General features: G+C 32.4%; 1 protein-coding gene across 1 annotated transcript in view; it reads left to right on the top strand.

Moving 5' to 3' along the window:
- Positions 1-21,077, top strand: part of LOC129231246 (huntingtin-like) — a 231,271-nt gene that overhangs the window by 34,586 nt on the left and 175,608 nt on the right. Inside the window, exons 11-14 of the mRNA XM_054865524.1 lie at positions 605-750; positions 8,061-8,292; positions 11,277-11,432; positions 16,732-16,928. Coding sequence (XP_054721499.1) covers positions 605-750; positions 8,061-8,292; positions 11,277-11,432; positions 16,732-16,928 — 731 coding nt within the window. The remainder of the gene's footprint in view (positions 1-604; positions 751-8,060; positions 8,293-11,276; positions 11,433-16,731; positions 16,929-21,077) is intronic.

Here is a 21,077-nt window from a genome sequence, read left to right on the forward strand (position 1 = left end):
GCTTGTGGTTTGCTCCATTTTATTTTATTTTATTCTTTTTTAATTTTCTTTTATTTTGTTTCAGTATATATATATATATATATATATATATATATATATAATCGTCAGGATGATATCATTTATCATGAAATACTTGATTGCTCCTACGAGTTAACAATCACCTAATACTTTAAAGAATAAGATAAAACCCCTTTAACAAGAAATAAGTATCATGTTCCTGTGAATTTCACTTCATGAGATTAGACTATATAAATATCCTCGCCTCAGAACAACAGTAAGACATCAAAACCCAAGAATAACAGTAAGATATCCTACTGTTGCTCTGGGGCGACAATATAATGTTTCAGATATTTTTAACGAGCTTTCATATTATCTGCAAAATATTGATCGCTTTTGTATTCCTCATATTGTACCAGTTTCAATTGGCTCAGATATCCTTCTTTGTCTTCAATGTGCAAAAGAAATGTGCTGCAAAATTCTCTGGACTTTTTTCATCAACTTATACTTTGTTCTATTCAAATGTTTGACGAACATAATAATGTAAGTGTGAACCTCTACTAAATTATTTTATTAAAAATGTAAATACATCGAACAAATATTATAGGTGCTAATTTGTATGGAACCCCTAAGCGAATACCATGTCTTAAGAAAGGAGCTAGTGATGAAAATATGGTGGATACAGATGATGAGTTTTGGGATCGAAATTCCCCTGCACCTTCACCTGGGCCATTATCAAAAATTGAGTTCAAGGTAAACATTCATCTTATTAGCAAAGCATCTTCATCTTATTACCGCAATTTTCGTAACTGTTAGTCTTTGATTTATAAGAGTAGTGTCCGGAAAATATGTATAAATAAGCAGGGTGACTTATCACGGCGTTATGGAGGCACCCCCAGGTGGCACAGCCACTGTAGCCAATTCCCTCAACCCTCAGTTCAAAGCAGGGCGCTCTGTGTGTTAGTAGGAGTGTGTGGCTGATTGTTGAAAGTAACTCTTTTTCACCTGCCGTCGGCATGGAGCTCTCTCTAATTGAGGAACAGCGCATCAAGATCAAGTTTCTTGCAAAGCTATGCAAGAATACCCGTGAGATTTTTGAGTGTTGGAAGCAAGTTTACGGATTCTAGGAAAGTCGAGAAGATGTGAAAAGAGGCCCTCCCCCAAGATGCCCCTCAACATAGAATTCTGTTGAAAATGTTGAACGAATTCAGGGTTGGTGTTCGTAAAGACTGTAGATGAACAGTCAGAATGATTCAGAACGATAGCTGACGCGCTGTCAATCCCCAAAACAATGGTTCACAAAATTCCGATACAAACTCGTTGTGCTTGAGTTTTTGGCCTGCATCTCAATCACCGTGACAGACCACCCGCCTTATTCGCCCGGTTTAGCCACTTGTGACTTCTTCCCGTTCTCAAAATGCAAAATGGTGCTTCAGCGGTGACACTTGGGAAATGTGGAAGCTATCAAGGCAGAAACGACACGACAACTGAACAGCATCACAACTGAAAACTTTAAGAATTGTTATCAACAGTGGAAACGGCTTTGGCAGAAGTGCATCTTGTCTCAGAGAGAGTACTTCGAAGGAGATCATATTGTAATACCCGAATAATTGTAAAATAAAGTTATTATTCAACTTTCATATGTATTTTCCAGACAAACCTCGTACTTCCAATTGCAAAAATGGTTAAAATTAAGTGCAGAAGGAAGTTAGTGGAAAAAATACAAAATCTAACTTTTTATGCGTACCTTATGTCACCTAACCTATATTCAGCGACATAATCTCCATTGAAAAATAATTTAAATGCAAAACTTTTGACATTAGTACAACAAATATTCACTGAGATATGAAACGCAGTGTTTTATAAGTTACACCACTTTGCACTTGCAGTCAAAAACATCTTTTGGAGGAAAATATAATGGCTAACAGGTGTTTAAATTTATGGGTGTACAGAGTGATTTTTCAAAATTTACAAGCTTTTGTAGTGTGATTTTCTGTATCATAGCATAACATTTACGTTTAATTTTCAATAACAGTGAAAAAAAAATTTTTTTACTTCAACAACCTGTCATACTTCTGAAAAGGCAATATGTTCCAATCTCATCTTTTGCAAGCTTTCAAAATTTTGAACTCCAGTATCTCCTTGAATTTTGGTCACAGATATTTCAATTTTTTTCTGTCGGAACTATTTTTTGATTATTTCCCTAAAGATAAATTAGGGGAAGAAGTTGAATTGTGTATTTTTTCAGTTAGTTATTTTTTTGCTTCAAGTTTTGAATATCACAACTCTTCATCTTATTTTAACTATTTTTACAATTTTAAGTAAGTACCTAGGACTAACTTGCAAAAAAAGGTCTTACAGGTTCAACAGGGACACACTGTCAATACTAATTTTTATATGTATTGATTAATTCTTATGCATACTACATTAACAAATGTAATAATGTCTATGATACTCTTAAATTTAGTTCACTATACAAAATTTCCAACCATTAATTAGTTTTAAAATGTAACCTGTAGTTTACTTCTGATTTCAAATATCATATATGGTACATTATTTTGTTTGTAATGTCTTGTAATCTATATGTATATAAAGCAGACTGTGTTTCTTTGTTTCTTTCTTTGTACCCAATGGCCAGAAGACCCCATAGCACCTACAGCTCTGAAACTTGGCACAAAATTCAAACGTACCACCAAGGTGTGCACCTCGAAGCCCAAATTCGAAATTTCTAATTTGTTTTTTCTTATTTAAATGTTTTAAGTGATTTTTAGCGCTTTTTTGTTTTTACTTCGCCACAGACCCCCAACCAATCGCGCCAGGAAAATATTTTCTGTAATATAGTCTAGAGGAAATTTAATTTCAAATATGATGACCCAAAAAATTTTGAAGATTGACCAATTTTTTAATTTTTTATGAATTTTTTAAAAAACCTTTATTTTATGTTATTCCGGGGTTTAAACTTTTTCTAAGCACATCCCGCCAAAAGTATGAGAGATTTCTTTCTGAAAATTCAGTATGCATTAGTCAAAGTATTTCTCCCTCTTCAGAAAAAAAATTTTTTTTTCAAAAATACGCAATAGTTTTTTTTTTACAATTTTTTTTGACATTTTGAAAAAAACCTTTATTTTTCGTTTTTCTGGGTTTAATTCTTTCTAAACCCATCCCACAAAAAGTATGAGAGATTTCTTTCTGAAAATTTAGTATGTAGTAGTCCAAACATTTTACCTTCTTCAGAACTTTTTTTTTTCAAAAACATGCAATAGCTCTTTTTTACAATTTTTTAAATTCAAAGTGACACATTTTATCTTCTGCCATCATTTCAATCAGGGGAAAAGGCTTTCCTCCTTCTGTAACGTCATGGTAGGGAGAAACGGTGACGTCATGCCTGGATTTCGATTGGACGTTTCGCTGTATCTATTTTAGTGAGTGTTGTTTCTTTGCAAACGTTACTTTTTGCACACTACAGGGAACAAAGAGAGAGCTCTTTTTGAGCTATTTAATTAAAAGAATAAAGTACACAGTTTTTTTGAAAACTGGAGATAGATCTGGAAATTATTTTATTCAAATTAATATTGATATAGGCAGATATAGATTGTTTAATACTGCTGCCAAATTCATTTAAGCTGCCACTGAAGGCAACAATCTTGGTGTAAAAAGGCGAATGATGATATTGATATAAAGAGATATAGATTGATTTATACCATCTCCAAATTTATTCAAGCAGCCATCGAAAGCAGCAACCTTGGCGTACATAGGCGAATTAGCTTATATTTACTTAACTTTCATTATTTTGATTATAATATGCTAATTGAACTTCACTCTTCAGAATGGGGAAACATTTATTTGTCAGATGCCAGTCAAATTTGCCACTAGCAGATATAGCAGTCATTTTTATGACAAAAACAATCGATTTTGCAACATCCCTTTCAAGGATTGATGACGAAAACGAATCTGCACCATTTCCGTTCCAGATCCATCTGTTAAAACTTCTTTTGTTCAAATCCATATTGAACAAAAAGCACAAAAAGCATTGGTTATTTCTTGTTCTATTTTGTGCTTTATAAGCGTCTTTTAATAAAAAAATCCCAGGCCGAAGAGTCAGTCATTTTTCTCACTTTTAGTCACCTTTTGAAATTTTGGTTACTTTTAGTCACCTTTTGCAAATTTTATCACCTTTCTCACTTTTCTTGAAATGGAGGGAAATCTTTCTTTTTTAGTAATTAAATTCTTGATAAGTATCTGAATGATAGATTTAAGTTAAAATAATTTAAAAAGTAGCATTAAATATCCCCCCCCCCCCCGCCCACCATGGTGTTACTTAAAAAAAATAGCTATGCTATTGGGGAAATAAGAGAATTCTCAAGGAAGTTCTATTTTTTGGAAAATATCAGGGAGTTTCTGCTAATATCGGGGAATTTTTTTCATCGCTTGCAATTGCACCCTAAGAGCAGCACCATATCAGTCTTATCCCCCTTCGACCTTCAGCAAGTCATATCTAAACTCCATTTTGTTTCCTCTTCTGTTTCTTACTGCAGAGTGTTTGACTGAGTTCAACTACGCAGTTTGTTTCTGCTCACATCGCAACATAATTGAAATTGAAACAGAAGCAAAAAGAAATGCAAAAAAGGAAGGATTGTGAAGAATAAATGAAGAAAATGGAAAAAATTAAATCATCTATTGAAAGTGAAGCTGTAGCTCTGAATGAAATGGGATCTGAATAAAAGAATCATCTTTAAACCAAAGCAGCAGGGAAATGCTGTTTGCTGAAGCTTCTAAGAAAAAAAAAAGATCTTAAAGCAACAAAAGTAGCTCATGAGAGAGTTAAAAGTATCCAAGCTGAATAAAAAGTGATAGAAAAAGAATAGAAATAATTCAGATGACAGTAGAAAAAAGAAAATCAAATGTTATCACATCATTTTGTTGTAATAAGCCAAAAATATAAGGAAATAACCAATGCAACTATTTTCAGCCCTCCTGATTTAAACGAAAAACTCCTGCTTTTAAAGAAATCTTCTGTTTTGCAGTTGATTTCTACCGGTCGAGCCTGGATCTATAAGTTTCAAGCCCCTACAAAGAAATCCAGCCTTCTCGCCTCCCCCCCCCCGAAAAGAAAACTTTTTCTGCATCCTGTAAACAGTTCAAATATTTTTTTTAATTGGAAGTTATTCTTACTTGTGCTACTTTGGATAAACTTTTTTTTATTACATTACTTACTATAATTTTTTAATAACTTGATTTAACACTACATTTTATATCTCCCATGGACATGTCATTGAATAATTTCAGAGCTTGCCAAAAAGAAAAAAAGAACTCGTGAACATTTTCATGCATATGAAATGATATTTTCAGTTTCGTACTTCAACATTATTTTATTTTTACATTGTGAATACCATTATCATTTTGTTAGTCAAAGTTTTTGATTTTTCAAACTTGTTTTCTCAGTTATTCTGTATTGTCACTACTGTTGAGTGAATATTTATGCTTTGTATTTACAGAGAAAAAAGAAAGAATGCTGATAATTTTTCAACAAGCTGAATCTACTCCTGATAAATTAAAAAAAAAAAAAAAAATTGAGAATGTGATTAAATAACATGTCTAACTACTTTTAGTCACTGAAACTGATAGAATAAGCAAAAAAAAAAAAAAAAAAAAAAAAACATGGAGCAAGAAAAACTTTTATTTTCCCAACAATGAATTTTTGATTAATTTTTTTAAGTGTTCAATTTTGAAAATAAGGGGTGGTTTTTATGACGTCAGAAGTGATGTACTTTGAAGCATCTCCATTGGCCCCCTTGAATGCTTACGCTTGCTGTCTACTGTGTTTCCAAGTTATGATAATTAAGAAGTTGATTAAATATTGTGTTCTACACTTGTGCTATCAACCATATCATTGCCAGTCCACGTGAGTAAAAATACGATTTAGATATTGCACTCTGTGCTAATGGCATCAGTGAATGATATAGTGAAACCTCCCTTAACGGACACTCCCAAATAACGGACACCTCTAATTAACGGACATTTTTGCAAGTCCCAGTCCTTCAATATAGGCCATTCCATGTAATTCACTCTGAATAACGGACAGTTATTTCACAAAAAATTTTCCTTGCGATCGTAGCGCTTTCGTTTTTTTTCTTTTCACAGAATTTCTTAGTAACTGCTTGCCTTACAAAGCTTTTCATCCTCCACAACTGATATTCCACCCCCACCCCCGTCATTTCCTTATCACTGTTTCTTGGAATTAAAAGGGTGGTAAGGGGCAGAGGCAGCGATTGGGGCTTAAAAGTTGGGGGCAGGAGAAAAAGAACTAAAAGACATGGTACTTTTTGCGGGCAGCAAAAAATGAAAAAGAAAAAAATGTCATAATTTTGTAACGGCTAGTTTTGAGGGTATTGAAGCAGATAAGTGAAAACTGATGTCAGCCTAACAATTAATGTACGTTTTTCTTAAGATTTTAATGAATTTTGTACACAATAAATATTCAAAAGTTAAGATAAAAAAGAAGAAACTGGGCGCTTTTTCTAAGTGGGGCTCTCGGGAGATGCAATTGAGCAGACCGGCGCCGGTAGTAGTCGGCTTTATGGCGCCGTGGTTTCGTTGGGTTGTTTAATTTTTAGACATGAAAAAGATTTGCCCATATTCAAGGTCATATTGCCAACTGTCAATTATGCAATACTGATACTCAAGATAAAATAAATAAATTAACCATAAAAAGCGTGGGGGGAGGGGGGTTGCTCCGCTGAATCGCCGCCATCGGTAATGCAAAAAAGAGATGTCAAACTGTGATGTTTTAACTGATTACTTTAATTGATTAAATGCTTTTTAAGACAAGTGTTTGCTGTCAGTATAACTTTATTAAGAAAAAACAGATTAATTACACTTGACGTAAAATGTAGTAAACCTTTCGCAATTGTTTCGATTGTGTTCTACAAAGGGAACAACAGCCCATTTTGAAAAAGGTAAATTAAGTAGTTCCTCCTAATAGCGGACACCTCCCAATAACAGACAAAACTTCTGGTCCCTTGACTGTCTGCTATTCGGAGGTTTCACTGTATTTCATCATTTGTGATGTCTTGTGCAGAAGCGTGAACAATGACATTGCATCGTTTAAAACAATTGTTAAAAATATTAAACTTAGTCAAATTATTTTTAAAAGTGGTTAAATCCTATGTGCATGCTCTTTCAGAAAAAAATACTTTTAAAATTTTGTAAACAACTCCATTTCAAGCTTTATTATGTTGATTTAAAAAAAAAATCTTCAAATGTTACATAGAGTTTATACTGAAAGTTTTTTGAAAATGTCTTAAAATTTTTATTTTGCTACTTCTAGCCCTAAAATATTCATGTTCAAAATTGTAAGGAAGTCTTTTGAAAAAGTATATAGGCTCTTTTGGTAAAAGTCAGTTAAAAGGGATAATCATTTTCTGTTTTTTGATTTCTTAACAAATTGCTTTTGGTCAACTTTTAATCACCTTTGTTTTCAAATTTGTCACCTTTCTCATTTTTTTCAAAGGCTATCAGCACTCCTCGGCCTGAAATCTTCTTTAATTGCTTTATGTTCTTTTTTATAGCCATATTATTTTCCATAGAACTAAAATGTTTTTATGATAAGTTATTTTAGTATGTATTCAGATGTGTTAATATCTAAATTTTTCTTATATTTAGAACTTAGAAAATCTCTACTGCCATGGGAAGGAAAAGGGAAGTATCTGCAGAAAGGAGTTTTTGAGATATTTGAAAAAAAAAAAAGTTTTGAAAAACTAATAGATCGATGTAAGAATTTCACATTTTTTTCGTGCTTTATTTTCAGTAAAACTCAAAAAAGCAAACTTGTACAATTAAGCAAAAATGCAATAGATGCTAAAACTGGAAACAAAAAAGAAAAATTTGCAGATATTGGCCTTTACCTTCCCACAGCAGTCTACTTCTCATGCTTTTTAAATTTTCTTTTTAGATATTTTTATGTAACTTATGTGTTCTGATCTATTCTTGTAATATCAGTCATATATTCTTGGTATACTTAATAAAAAACAATTTTGTGCTTAACATTTGCTTTCTAACAACAGATTGGAAATATTGGCAGCTTTACAGATGTTGATGTGCCTTTGAAATATTGCTGTAGACTTCTTTGTTCATCTTTCCTATTGGTTGGAACTCATGGATCTCTAATGCCAGATAAAAATGCCAGAGTCAGCGTTAAATCTCTTGCATTAGGATGCTTAAGTAACATATTTTTACTATACCCATCTGCATTTTTCTGGACAGTGAAGCAAGTGCAAGAGGAAGCTGAAAATACAGGTCTTGTGATTAAATTTTTTAAAGTCTCAAATAATATAATCATATGCTCCGGTTGACATTTAATGACTTTCAAGTTTCTAATTTTCAAATGTAGGGTAACAACACCAGTCACAGACATGGTTAAAACACCGCTCTTAGGTTAACTCAATTTTCTGAGCCTTTTACTGTATTTAGACTTTATAATCTAGTTTTTTCTCGTGCAAGTACATCTCATGTAACATTTGGCTGCTTCTGTATCTTCTAGAATAGTTAATTCTATTTTTATATGCTCAATTTTCAAAAAATGTCCAACCCCCCAGTAACAGACACCGAAAAATCAGATGGAGATCAGACACTGATCTGATAATACATAATAAAGGAAAGGATGAGTAACATACAGTATTCCCCTTTTCACTTCAAAATGTGCAGAAGTTCTTTATTTTTAGAACTAAAGCCTTAATATAAACAAATGAAAATGAAACACTAACTAACTTTGTGGTGGCTGTTCATAACCTTCCATCACTGCCTTTTAAATACCAACTGGCTCATAAAATTCACTCTGACTAGTTGGTTGCACTCTGTTCATGGGTCACAGCAACATCAGTTTTGCCCTCTTAAAAGGCTTATTACTTAAATCCAAATTAGCACTGTCTGTTACTGGACCCTTGTCTGTTACTAGTGACCTTACCCTAACCCTTTTTTTTCTGATATTTAACATATGAGCTGTTAATTTCTTGATGCCGTTAGGATGAATGCTGTACTACTGCATTAATATGCATTCTATATTTGTGAATTAATATTATGCACTTCAAAATTACCGTTTTCCGTCGAATGGCCCCATTGCCCTGCGAAAAATATAGCACAATATTTCTAAGTGCAACCCCCATAGTCCATAAGCTAAAATACGACCTGGAATCTTATTTCACTGAATTTCTAAGCAGGTTTGTAAAGATGGAGGTTATTAATAGTTCTTAATATTTACCATCCAATTTAGTGATGCATTTTATCACAAATGTAATACAGAAATTACAGTTGGTACCGAGACAACCAATGTCTTGCAAAAGTTGACACCAACTGAAAAGGAAGCATTCTTTAATCACTAGAAAAATTTCTTTATTGCTTCTTGCAATTACATCAAGTCAAATTTTCTTATTCCTCGTGAAGTGGGTCAGAATGCTGTGGTTGCTGATATATCAAAAAGGGACTTTCTTTTTCATCAGAAAAAATTTTCGGTGACAAATTTCCTTGCTTTTTAAAAAACGATGATTTGAAAACAAGATTTGATGCTTTGAATAAGTTAGAAGAAGAATTTTTGCAATATCAAACAGATGATGTTGCAGAAAATATTTTTAACGTGGCTAGGATGGATGAACAGTAGGCTGTATTGTCAAAAAATGTTGGGCCCCTTGAATGTTCATTGTATGAAAAATTGAACAAAGATATGTTGGGTATATTAACACTCCCAAATAGTAAGACATCATGTGTGCGCATATTCAGTCTTGTTCAAAGAAATAAAACTAATTTTAGAAGTTCAATCAACACTTTACAAGCAATTCTCATTACCAAGTCTCGGATTTCTGTTGCTTGTTATTCCCAAAAATATGAATAAGAGTTTTTGACAAAAGTGAAATCAGTCAGTTGCATTGAATAAATAGTTTCATTAAAATTACAATACATATTTTTTGGGTGAGTGTGTCCCTTGTATAATAATTTAGCTCCAGTTGAAATAGTTATTTTTCAATATGTACTTATACAATGCATTTTTAATATTAAAAAATATGTGTTTCGGATATCATGCAGATGCGAAATAAATATTTTTGTAAAATTAATTTAGTATAATTTTTGTAAAATAATTGTGAAATATACCTTGCTTTTATTCCTAAGGCTTTTCATTATTGCTTCCAGCATGTGTAACATGAAATTAATGTATAATATACAAACAATTCAATTATAATTATTGAGATTTAAGGGTAAAAAAAGTTTTTATATTGCTTGGTAGGTTGGTCTGGTCCAACTTATATCCCAAATAGTGGACCAACTACATACCCGGGGTTCTTAATCTGAAAAAATGCTGTCATAATTTTTTTCTGTGTGACAGAAAATAAAGAAATTGCAAAAATCGTGAACTAAAAGAACTTATACTTTAATAGAGGAGTTCAATTTTTCCTGCAATATTTTATGCAAAACTGATTAAGAAAAAAAAATACAGTTTTCTGAAAATTACTCTGCACTACTAGTGAAAGTAAAAAAAAAAAAAAAAAAGTTTTGTTTTTGTCAGACAGAAAAAAATTGATAGCATATTTTCAAACCAAGAACCTAGGGATGTTAATCCACTCTTTCCAGAATATGTTGGACTGGACCAATCTACCAAATAATTTAAAAATTCTACTAAAATAACACTTGCTGAAATAAAATTTGTTTAAAGCTTCTGAACCATACGACTTCATTTTAGTATTCGTAGGACTGTAAGTGCTATTTGTTGGTCATAAATTAAAATAAAAAATAGCAATATTATTAGAATAATTGAGACTGGTCCAACGTGCCTTGTAATACAATGAACCCCGACGACCCCTGCGTTTTAAAGTGAATATAAATTAGTGTATCCTGAAATTGTTTCAATTCAAACTTTATTTTAGGGTATTTTTGTTTATGTTGAATATTACTTTTTGTAAAAGATCTATTTTACTTTATGAAAATTTGACTTTTTTTTTAAGTATAGTGGAAAAATATCAAATTAAGTTTCTGCAAGAATTACCAATTTCTTTTTTTCGCAGTCTATCAACTTCGGGCCATAGAAGAACTTTTTGCATTCAATGTAGTTTTAAAAAAGAATTCATTTTTTTTTTATTTTTGAGGAAAATGTGAATAATAACTTATGAAACAATCTGTAGCATGTGCAACTCTGAATGAAAACTTGAGTGTGCCTACTATGCATATAGTGAGCCAAATAACTCAATGCATTTTGTCATATTTTAAAACTGTCAAAATTATTTACTATCAATTAGATGCTCAAAGGATCTGGGATGTTACTTTATATGCTATGCATGCTGATCCTCACATACGGGGACAAGCAGCTGTGATGATTGGAAATTTGCTAGCAAATGCATTGAAAGAATGTGGAGGATGGTGGTCTAAATGGATTAGTGATTATAAGAAAATAGGTACAACCAATTTCCCTTTTATTCGTCTGTTTTATTGATATACAAATTTCATTTTACAACAGTATAACTAAGAATAATTGTTTGAAAATTAAAGCCAGTGAATTTATTCCTCATGATAAAACTGCTATTGTTTTAGATAATAAGATGAACTTTAGTTGTTTTTTTTGTTTTGTATGTGATCTCTAATGATTTTAAATAAGTAGATTTCAAGAATCTGATGTCTTTTACCATAATAAACATAATTGCATTATAAGTAGTTTTCAGTAGTTGTTTAGATCTATGTTTATATAAATTTAATTTGAATATATTTTGCTAATTTTTGAAATTGTTCTTGATCATGATAGTATCTGGCTTGTTATTGTTATGATGTCAGAAAAAAATGCCTTTAATTTGATGCAATGCCATTGACAAAAGCAGCCAGTCACTTAGCAACTGACTTTGACCGATCTTCCTTTTGGCATGGGGGTGATTTTCAAAACAATTGACAGTTTGATGTTCTGACAATTTTTGTTCAATTTCATGTTGATAAAATTGATTTTTTTGGCATTGCATATGCCTATAGTGAGACATTGTTTTATACTTAATTCATTGCATTCAGTGCTTTTTTTCACGGTTGTAAGATAACAACCTTTTCTATTACTTTTGTTAGCTAGTAATACATATTTTCTTGTCCTGAGAAAATTCACCTATCCTAAATCTTTTTTGTTTGCTTTCAAGCAGCTTTTTATTATTATTATTATTTGCATTGAAGAAGGAAGTAATATTTGTTAGTTAAACACACCTGAAATGGATTTTTACTGAGCTGCTCATCTAACAGTTTAAAATTTCAATGCAGTTTGTTTCCTTAAGTGCAACTCATGAGTGCTGTCCCAGGGAAGTTAATATTTTCTATATGCTAATTATTTTTTTACGGTAATTAGCAACAGTATTAGGGAAGCCATATTTTTTTTTCGTCTTAGAATGTGTTAGACTAAAGATGAATATATATATATATATATATTCCTTATATGCTGTATATTGGAATGTTCAATTCAATGTGAAGAGTATTTTTATGACTGCTCATGAGTGTTATCCATTTATTTTGCATGATTTCCGTAAGTGTAGAAATATACAATTAGGTAGAATCTATTTTTTGTTAAGGAAACAAGACCTGGCTGGATTTTGAAAAATACTGATAGAATTTATTCCAGCAAAAAATTCTTTTTTAAGTCTTATGTGTGTCACCCCTCATGAGTGTTACTTGGAAAAGGTAACAAGCACTCGTGATAAAAGCGACCTAAATAATGAGTAGATCCATAGTTATATATAGATATTGTGTATTCCCTTTAACTCCCACATTTATTAAAGATATGTATTTTTTCATATTTATATAATAAATTCAAATTTATTAAAAATTGAGGAGTTAGCACTTACACAAAGCTGATGTTTGCACAAATGAAATTTGTGTGCATTGTTTAGGATAAATTCTAATTCTTAAGGTAAGGTATTTAAATAGCTACATATTTTAGAGGAATTACAGGCAAAACTCTACAATGTACTTAAAAAAGTTAAATTTGGTTTGAGAAAGGGTTGCAAAAGAAAACCTAATGCACACATGTCTGGGTATACCAGTCATCACTTCTTGAAAAGGGAAAAATTTAAGTACAGTATCACCCCAATATAACAATTGTCAAGGGACTGCAAAAATTATCATTAAATCAAGGAGCATATACCGTAATTTCGGGTAGATAAGCCGCGGCTTATACGTGTTTTGAAGTTGAAATTTAACATCTGCGGCGTATCTGCCAGGGCGGCGTATCTGAAGAAATCCCCCCCCCCACCATTCTTTCTTAGTGCTTTTCATGTTCGCCCAATCGAGTGGTAATGTTCAAATTCATTAAAAAACGCTAGTAGAACTCTCAAATTGCACCATGAAACAGGTTTTTCATTAAATTTAATTTCTCCCACCCTTAAACCTGCGTTAGTTTGCGCCGATTTTACCGCTTTTCGCTGTTGTTGTTCTTTCCAGCGTTGCCAGATTTGTGATGATAACATACGTTTCACTAGGCTGAAAAATGGAGGAATCGCTAGCTTTTCTGAGTTAGAGTCCCTATAGTCTGAGTAATGTTTTAAAATGTCTCGATGATAAATTTAAAAAAAAAAAAAAGAATCAATTGATAAAGGGTAAACAATTTTTTAATGAACTGCTAAGTATAACAATGATTTGAAAACTTTTCATCCAACCAATTGTAGATGTCATCTGGCAACACTGGTTTTTTTGTGAAACCGTAGCATTTTCTGATTTTTTTTTTACACGAAGTTTATTCCATTTTTATCTGTTAACAAATGCAGTTGCTTGTTACAGTTTTGTTCTAACTAAAATAAATGATCGCATCCGTACATGTGTATATATAGAGGGTGTGGGGCGCCATGGTTTGATACGCTCTTCTGCGGCGTATACGATAGGGCGGCTTATCCGATGAACTTTTGTTTTTAGTTAGTAAATTATTGCATGTGCGGCGTATACGATACGGCGGCTTATCTACCCGAAATTACGGTACATTCAATGCAGTTGAATCCGAACCAGTGAAATGTATCATTAAATTGAGAAAATTGTTAAATCGGGTATCGTTAAATCAAAGTTATACTATAATGTCTCAAAATATTTATCAATATGATAACTTTATTTAAACTTGAGGGAAATGATTTTGCTCAAGTACAATTTGAGCTGATTTTCATTTTTCTCCTGTCAAAGTTAAAAGTTAAAGGGATCTTATTTTCAAAGTATTCTTCATAAGTTAGATCAATAAATGGATGTGTTAGAGCAAAACTCACAAATATAATGCTATATAATGTTGGCAAAAGTGAAACTTAGATTGTATTATGTTTTCAAAGTAAGCGTAATATCTCATGTAGCAAATTTTTAATTTGACTGCTGTCTTTTAAAAACAGTATTGTCAATAGCCTAAGATCTAACTTCATCTGACCTACTCTCATCTTGTGAAAAAGCAAAACGTGCTACGTTGAACTCCTACAACCCTAAATAGCTGTTTTTTTTAAAAAAAAGTATTGAAGTTTTTTTTTTTTTGATAATTGCCCTCATGTACTCCCAAAGTTTTTTTAAATTACAAATCAAGAGCAATAATTATAAATACAAGGCTAAAGTAAGGTTATCTACCCATTTTCAGACAATAATCAGGAGCTAAAAAGGTGAACTGTATTTATAATTTACAATCATCAATAGGTAAGACTAAGTCGGATCTTGGAAAATAAATTTTTTTATGAGTATCTCATGAGTGATACTATAGCTAAAATTCACAATTTGCATTTATAAGCTTTTTATTTAATCATTAAAAATTGGTTTCAATATTGAAATGTTTTAGCTAATCATAGTAATTGCAATGGAAATATTTAATTTGTAATTTAATATGTTTTTATTGCGAACTTTGCCCTTCTTTTAGGAAACGAAGTAACACTCATGAGAAAAACAACTATCCGAATCCTTGAAATTTCTTAAATAAATAAATATACCATTTTGACTTATTATCAGGTTAAATCAGGATTTGTTAGATTAATTGTTAAAAAAATGAAATTACAGAATATTTTCCAAAGGTAACACTCATAAGAAAAACGGTGACTTGCCAAGATGTTTTTGGGAATTTCTAAAATCTAATCAAATTGACTTGCAAGCAACCACCTGGTCAAAAAGCTATAGACTGTAAGGAATTTATACCTTGGAAAGTTTTAAAGTTTATAACAACAAAACTTTTCAAATTTTGTTGAACCTAATGATTCAATGCATTTGAAAACCACCCTTGTACACTTTGTGGGTTGATAACTACTGAAGTGGTTGTGGTATAATTTTTTTTTATGCTGTGAACATATTAAATTATTTGCAAACTGTAAATATTTATTTAAAGTTTTTATAGCTTGTTGATGATACAAGAGTTGTCAGTTTTAGTTACTGCAGCTTTCAAAAGAAGGAAGTGTTTTTGGTTTTTGAAATTTGTATTACATTGATCTAAAGTGAATTTTCAGTGCATTATCGTCATTTATATCATCAGCTGAAAAACAATCATCATCAGTGTCAGAAATTACTTTTGTTGCAATGTTTAAATTACCTTATCTCTACGCCTATATGTTAATTTCTGTGCTTGAAAAAGTGTATTTCAATAGTTTCATGAACTTCTCACCAGAGCTATAAAGCATATTTGTTTTTTCAAAGAAGTAGATGTGAAATATCAAATAGAAATTATAATGCATGGTATATTATTAGATCTTAAAATATGTGCAGTGATGAAAGGAAAACATAGGATTGATATTTTAAAAAATATTTACATTTCTAACAAACATTTTATGTTGCAAAATTTCATCCCGCAAAATTTTGTTGTCCAAAATTAATTTAAAACTTTGTAGACCAAATTTAAAAGTTTTGACTTTGGGATGCACATTCTGAGTTTTCTGACTGTGTGATGGCTGTAATTGTTTTGCTTAGTTCATTGCAATATGACTGACATACATACAATGATTTTTATTACTACTGTAAGAAGACCTTCGGAGCCTGTAAAGAGCTTCTTAAAATTGCTGTGCACCAATGAATACCAGGATGGTTTTTTGAAATTGATCACACTGTACAACTAAGTATCTCGTTGCTGGCAATTGTGTGGATTAATAGCCTAACATGTGTGTACTTGGTTACGACAGTATTATTTTTGCTTGTAATTATGCTTCCTTGTGAAATGAGGCTCTTACTTTTGGAACTTCTCCTAGTACACCCTGTTCTTACCCCTTGATTATTAATTTTTTGATCCATTTCATGCAATCAATTATTTTTTTGCCCCATAATCTATCTTGCCAACAGACTGTGTAAATACCAATGTATAATTCAGTTCAATGTTTAAGGGGATAAGTGAAATATTCTTGTATTATGATTTTCAGATATATTCTTGATAAGCTAAGGATAATAAATTTTAAACTACTTAGAGAAAAGTTGTTGTGAAAGATTTTTTTAATTCGTAAAAATTCTTTAGTTGGATAAAAAAAGTTGAATAAAATAATATCTGTATATGTCAGATCATTTCATGCTAAAATGTTTGCATATTTTATGAATTTAAGACTTTTTTGCATATTTACATTTAATTTTCGATGTGTATGGATTAAATACTTAGCTGTAAGCATAAAACAAAAATTATACTCTTTTGATTGTTGAATATTGTAATAAAATAGTTTTTTAAGCATTGTAGAATGTACATTTATAAGTAACTTATATGTATAGATATTCAATAACTTTATAAATATGAGTTTTATCATAAATATATAGGTGCTCCAGATTTTCCTACGCTTTTGACACGGCTTACTAGTGTTGTCCAGGATGATTCATCAGTTGCGTCTAAGCTTGGCTTAGTTGGCTTGAAACAATGTTTGACCTTGATATTTAATTCTAAAGATGCTGTTGAAAGTTTTCATATTCTTGAGACACTGTTAAATGTCAAGGACAATTCTTATTGGTTGTCTAAAGTATGTACATTTTATTTAATAAATAATTTGTGTTCATTTATATGTTTCTTTAAACATATAGATTTTTTTTTTCAAAGAATGAAACTTAAGAAGTTCTTGTAACTTATTGATCTAACTGCAAATGAAAACAATATGTATATTGTTTTGATAGTTTTCTTATTTCTGTTAAAACTAATTTTGACATTATTTTTAACCTAACTAAAACTGTTGGTATTAAAATCAAGAAGTTTCAAAGGTTGTAAAAGGGGAAAAAAGCTTTATTTTAATGGTTAATGTTTCTCGTGGGGGCATGCAAATTTATCATAATTTTACATGAAGTATTTTAATATTTGTGAGCATTTACAATTGAATTTCAATTTGCACAGATGTATGATGTACAAGAGTGTTTCAAAAAGTAAGGTAACAAGCCCATGCAGCATAAAAATTTATAAAAGAATTAGAAAAATGTCTAAATATAAGAAGGCAAAAGTACAGATCACTTCTCTACATAGTCACCATACTTATCGAGGTATTTGTTCCAGCTGTAAATCAAACTATCCAAATCGGCATGAAAGAAATCATCACCCAGAATAAAACCACATTAAACAGCTTGCAGAACTGCAGCATCGGTTCTGAAATCTTTTCTCCAAAGTGTTTCTTTAAAGGTTTTCAAAGATATAGAAATCCCTTGATGTGAGGTCGGGACTATTAGAAGAGTGGTGTAATACTTCCCAACCCAAAAAACCTTAGAACACTCCTTTGAATGAACCTTCCATTTTTCCATCAACGCAGCCATCTTCTGACATTTTTTCCTGTTAGTTGGCACTCAGCTTCAAAACTGGCACCATTCAAAAGCTTTGATCATCTTCGGTATCCAGGGGTGCCCATCCCCCCCAAGCTCAATGGCGCAAATTCCCCCCCCCCCCCAAAAAAAAAATTTTCTCGCTTTCGAATTGGGTTAAACATAACAGTTTTTAGAGTGTATATATAACTTCCAGTCAAACTTACAGGGCGGGGGGGGAGCGTTAACAAATACCATTTGAACTAAAATGTTGTTGGATTGTTGACCTGCTTTGTCTTCCCTAATTTTAAAACGTGGACCTTGAGTAAACAAGTTTTGGATACCCCTGAATTTTGCTACACCTTATCATTATTTTTTTTTTCAAACGTATGAATAAATACAGGGACAACTTTCTGGTTTGGGACGGAGCCATTACTAGATGTATACAATATGAACAGTGAAACGGAAATTTATTGTCACTTAGATAGGGGTTTCGGGGAGTTTCTCTCCCGGAAAATTTTCGAAATTGTAATTTTAAAACCACAGTTTTACACGATCTCTGGTGATGTTAGGGGAATAAAAGGTTTGTTGGCCCCTTCCCGGTAGTTTTTCAATATTGAAACTTTAAAAGCGTAATTGTAAATAGTCTACCGTTGTGTTAAAGAGGACTTTCCTTTGTTTTCAAAATTAGTTCTAAAACCGCAGTTTTAGACTATCTGTGGTAATGGTAAGGAAAGAAGAGATCCTAGGGCTCGCCCCTGGAAATTTTTTAAAATTAAAAGTCTTAAAAACGCTATCTATGGTTGGAGGACAAGCAGTTTTCTGAAACTGAAGTTCTAAAATCGCAATTGTAGCCGACCTTTGTGACGTTAAGAAAAAGTTTTCGGAAGCTCTCCCGGAATTTTCTCGACATTGAAGCCCTGAAAACCAAATTTAAGACGACTTTTAATAATGTTGACGAGAGTGGGGAGGATGAAGAGGGGCGCTTCTCTTAAATTTCCGAAATTGTAGCTTTAGAAACGCAGTTTTGATATATATTGATAATGTTAGTGGAAGGTGAATTTCGGTGCCATTCCCCCGGCAATTTTTTGAAGTTGATACTCCAAAAACGCAATTCTAGCCTTGTCTTTGATCGTGTTAAGGAAAGAGGGGGGAATCAGGGGCTCTCTCCTACATTTTTCAAAATTGCATTACTAGAAATGCAGTTTTAGATGACTCTTGATGATAAAGAGGGTATCATTTTGGCGTTACAGTGGGGGCGCTCTCCTGGAAGTTTTCCAAAATTGATGTCGCATAACCAAAAAAGATGGATCACACACACCATGACAGATATTTTTCGGAAATCCTCAAAAATGGATTAAGCTATTTTGCATACATCGAAAATCAGAACTCGAGAGTTTTAACGAATCAAATATCCTTATAGATATGGAAGAAAGTAAATATGATTTAAGAAAAATAACTTAAACACCTTAAGAACAGAATTTCTACTTCCATCAGCGAAAACCAACATCACTGAAAGTTTTAATAAAAATCATCTAATGATAAATTGAAACAGTCAGTTTAAAAATGGTACAGAAGATGGGAGTAAAGTGAAATGAGAAAAATTCTTCATAAGCTTAAGCTAGTTAATGATGAAAATATATAAATTGTCGATTGGAGGGATAAAAAATATGTAATTCGCAAACTTCAAAACTAGTTCTTAACGATTGTCAAAATGCAAATGAATCAATGAAAGACTAGAGCATACTGGTCAGAATTATTTCAAACAATAAAACATTTTTTACCTCCCTCCCTCTCATCACTGTCACGCAGAGTTGTGCTACTTCCAGAAAATTTATAAGATATTGAAAAGAAATCAAATCGTCTGATCCAGCTTTGAAACGGGCACTAGCTCCATTCCATCTGTGATGCTCCTTTCATTGAAAAAGAGACACGGTTATTTTATTTTGGAAAGAGTACCAGGGCCGTCGCTGTTTCAAAAAACTGGGGGGGGGGGGGATTCGCTTTTGGCGGCCCCTTAATTTTTTTCAAACGCATGTTCGAATATGCAGAAAGAGAGAAGATTTGATTTCTGGTTTAACAGGGATAGTCATATTACTAGACCTTAGTACTAGCAATATAAATAATCGTAAGGATAATATTCAATCAGAATTAGGGGGTGTCGCAGGGCTACCTTCTTGCCCTGCCTCACAATTTGAAGACATAAAAATGCAGTTTTAAACTATATTTTAAGTCTGGGGGGAAGGGGAGAGGTGTTCCAGGAGAACCTCTCCCGATAATTTTTCCAAGTTTAAGTTCCCAACACAATCGTACGTTATATTGAATTATGTCCAGAAGAGGGGGTCCGGGAGCTCTCTCTCGGGAATTTTCAAGACTGTTATTGGAAAAACACAGTTTTAGATGATCTATGGTGATGTTAAAAGAGGAAGAGACTTGGGGTCATCGTCCTATAATTTTTCAAAATGCAAACTTTAGGCACGGATTCCCAATTGGGAAGTATTTGCGATTGTGACACGTAAAGGGGGGTCCGGGGGGCTCTCCCCCGGGAAAAATTTTAAAATTGTAGTTCGAAAAATGCAGTTTTAGACAATCTATGGTGGTATTAAGAAGAAGAGAGATACAGCCTCCCTCCCCCGAATTTTTTTGAAATTTTTAAGTCTTTAAAACGCGATTGTAGACTTTTTTGATAAAATTTAGTGCACCGCCAGTTTCTTGAAATCAAAGCTCCGAAAACGTAATTTAAGCCAACCTTCGATGAAGGGGGGGGGGGAGTTTTGAAGGGGCTCACGACCAGAAATGTGTCGTAATTGAAGCACTAAAAGCGAGATTTAAGACATTTTTCGATGATGTTGGTGAGAGAGAGAGAGAGGCATTCTCTCGAAAAAAATTTCGATCTGTAGAAACCGCAATTTTAGACGATTTTTGTTAATGTTAATGGGTGGAGAGATTTGGAGTCCTCCCTTGGCAAATTTTCAAATTTGAAATTAAATTAAAGCAATCGTAGACGATTTATTAATACAGTTAGAGGGGTAGAAGGTTTTGGAGATCTCTTCCCCGAAAAATTTTCTAAATTGAAGCGTTAACAATGAAATTTTTGAGGATCTTCGGTAATATTTGGAGGACGACAGTTTCGGGACAACTCTGGGAGTTTTTTTTAAATTAAAATCCAAAAGACGAAATTTATTCGACCTTGAATGTGAATGAATGATTAATTGATAGGGCGTTTCTCGAAGGTTACGTTGGGAGCACTCTCATGGGTTTTCGAAATTGCAGTTCTAAATGCTCAGGTGTAAGCCATCTTTAATGATGTGATACCTTAGGTCTCTATTCCACTTCATTTTATTTTAAATATGCCACCTGCATCTCTTGATAAAGGTGTGATTTACTTA

Source organism: Uloborus diversus, chromosome 10 (assembly GCF_026930045.1).
Source record: "Uloborus diversus isolate 005 chromosome 10, Udiv.v.3.1, whole genome shotgun sequence".
NCBI lineage: Eukaryota > Metazoa > Arthropoda > Arachnida > Araneae > Uloboridae > Uloborus > Uloborus diversus.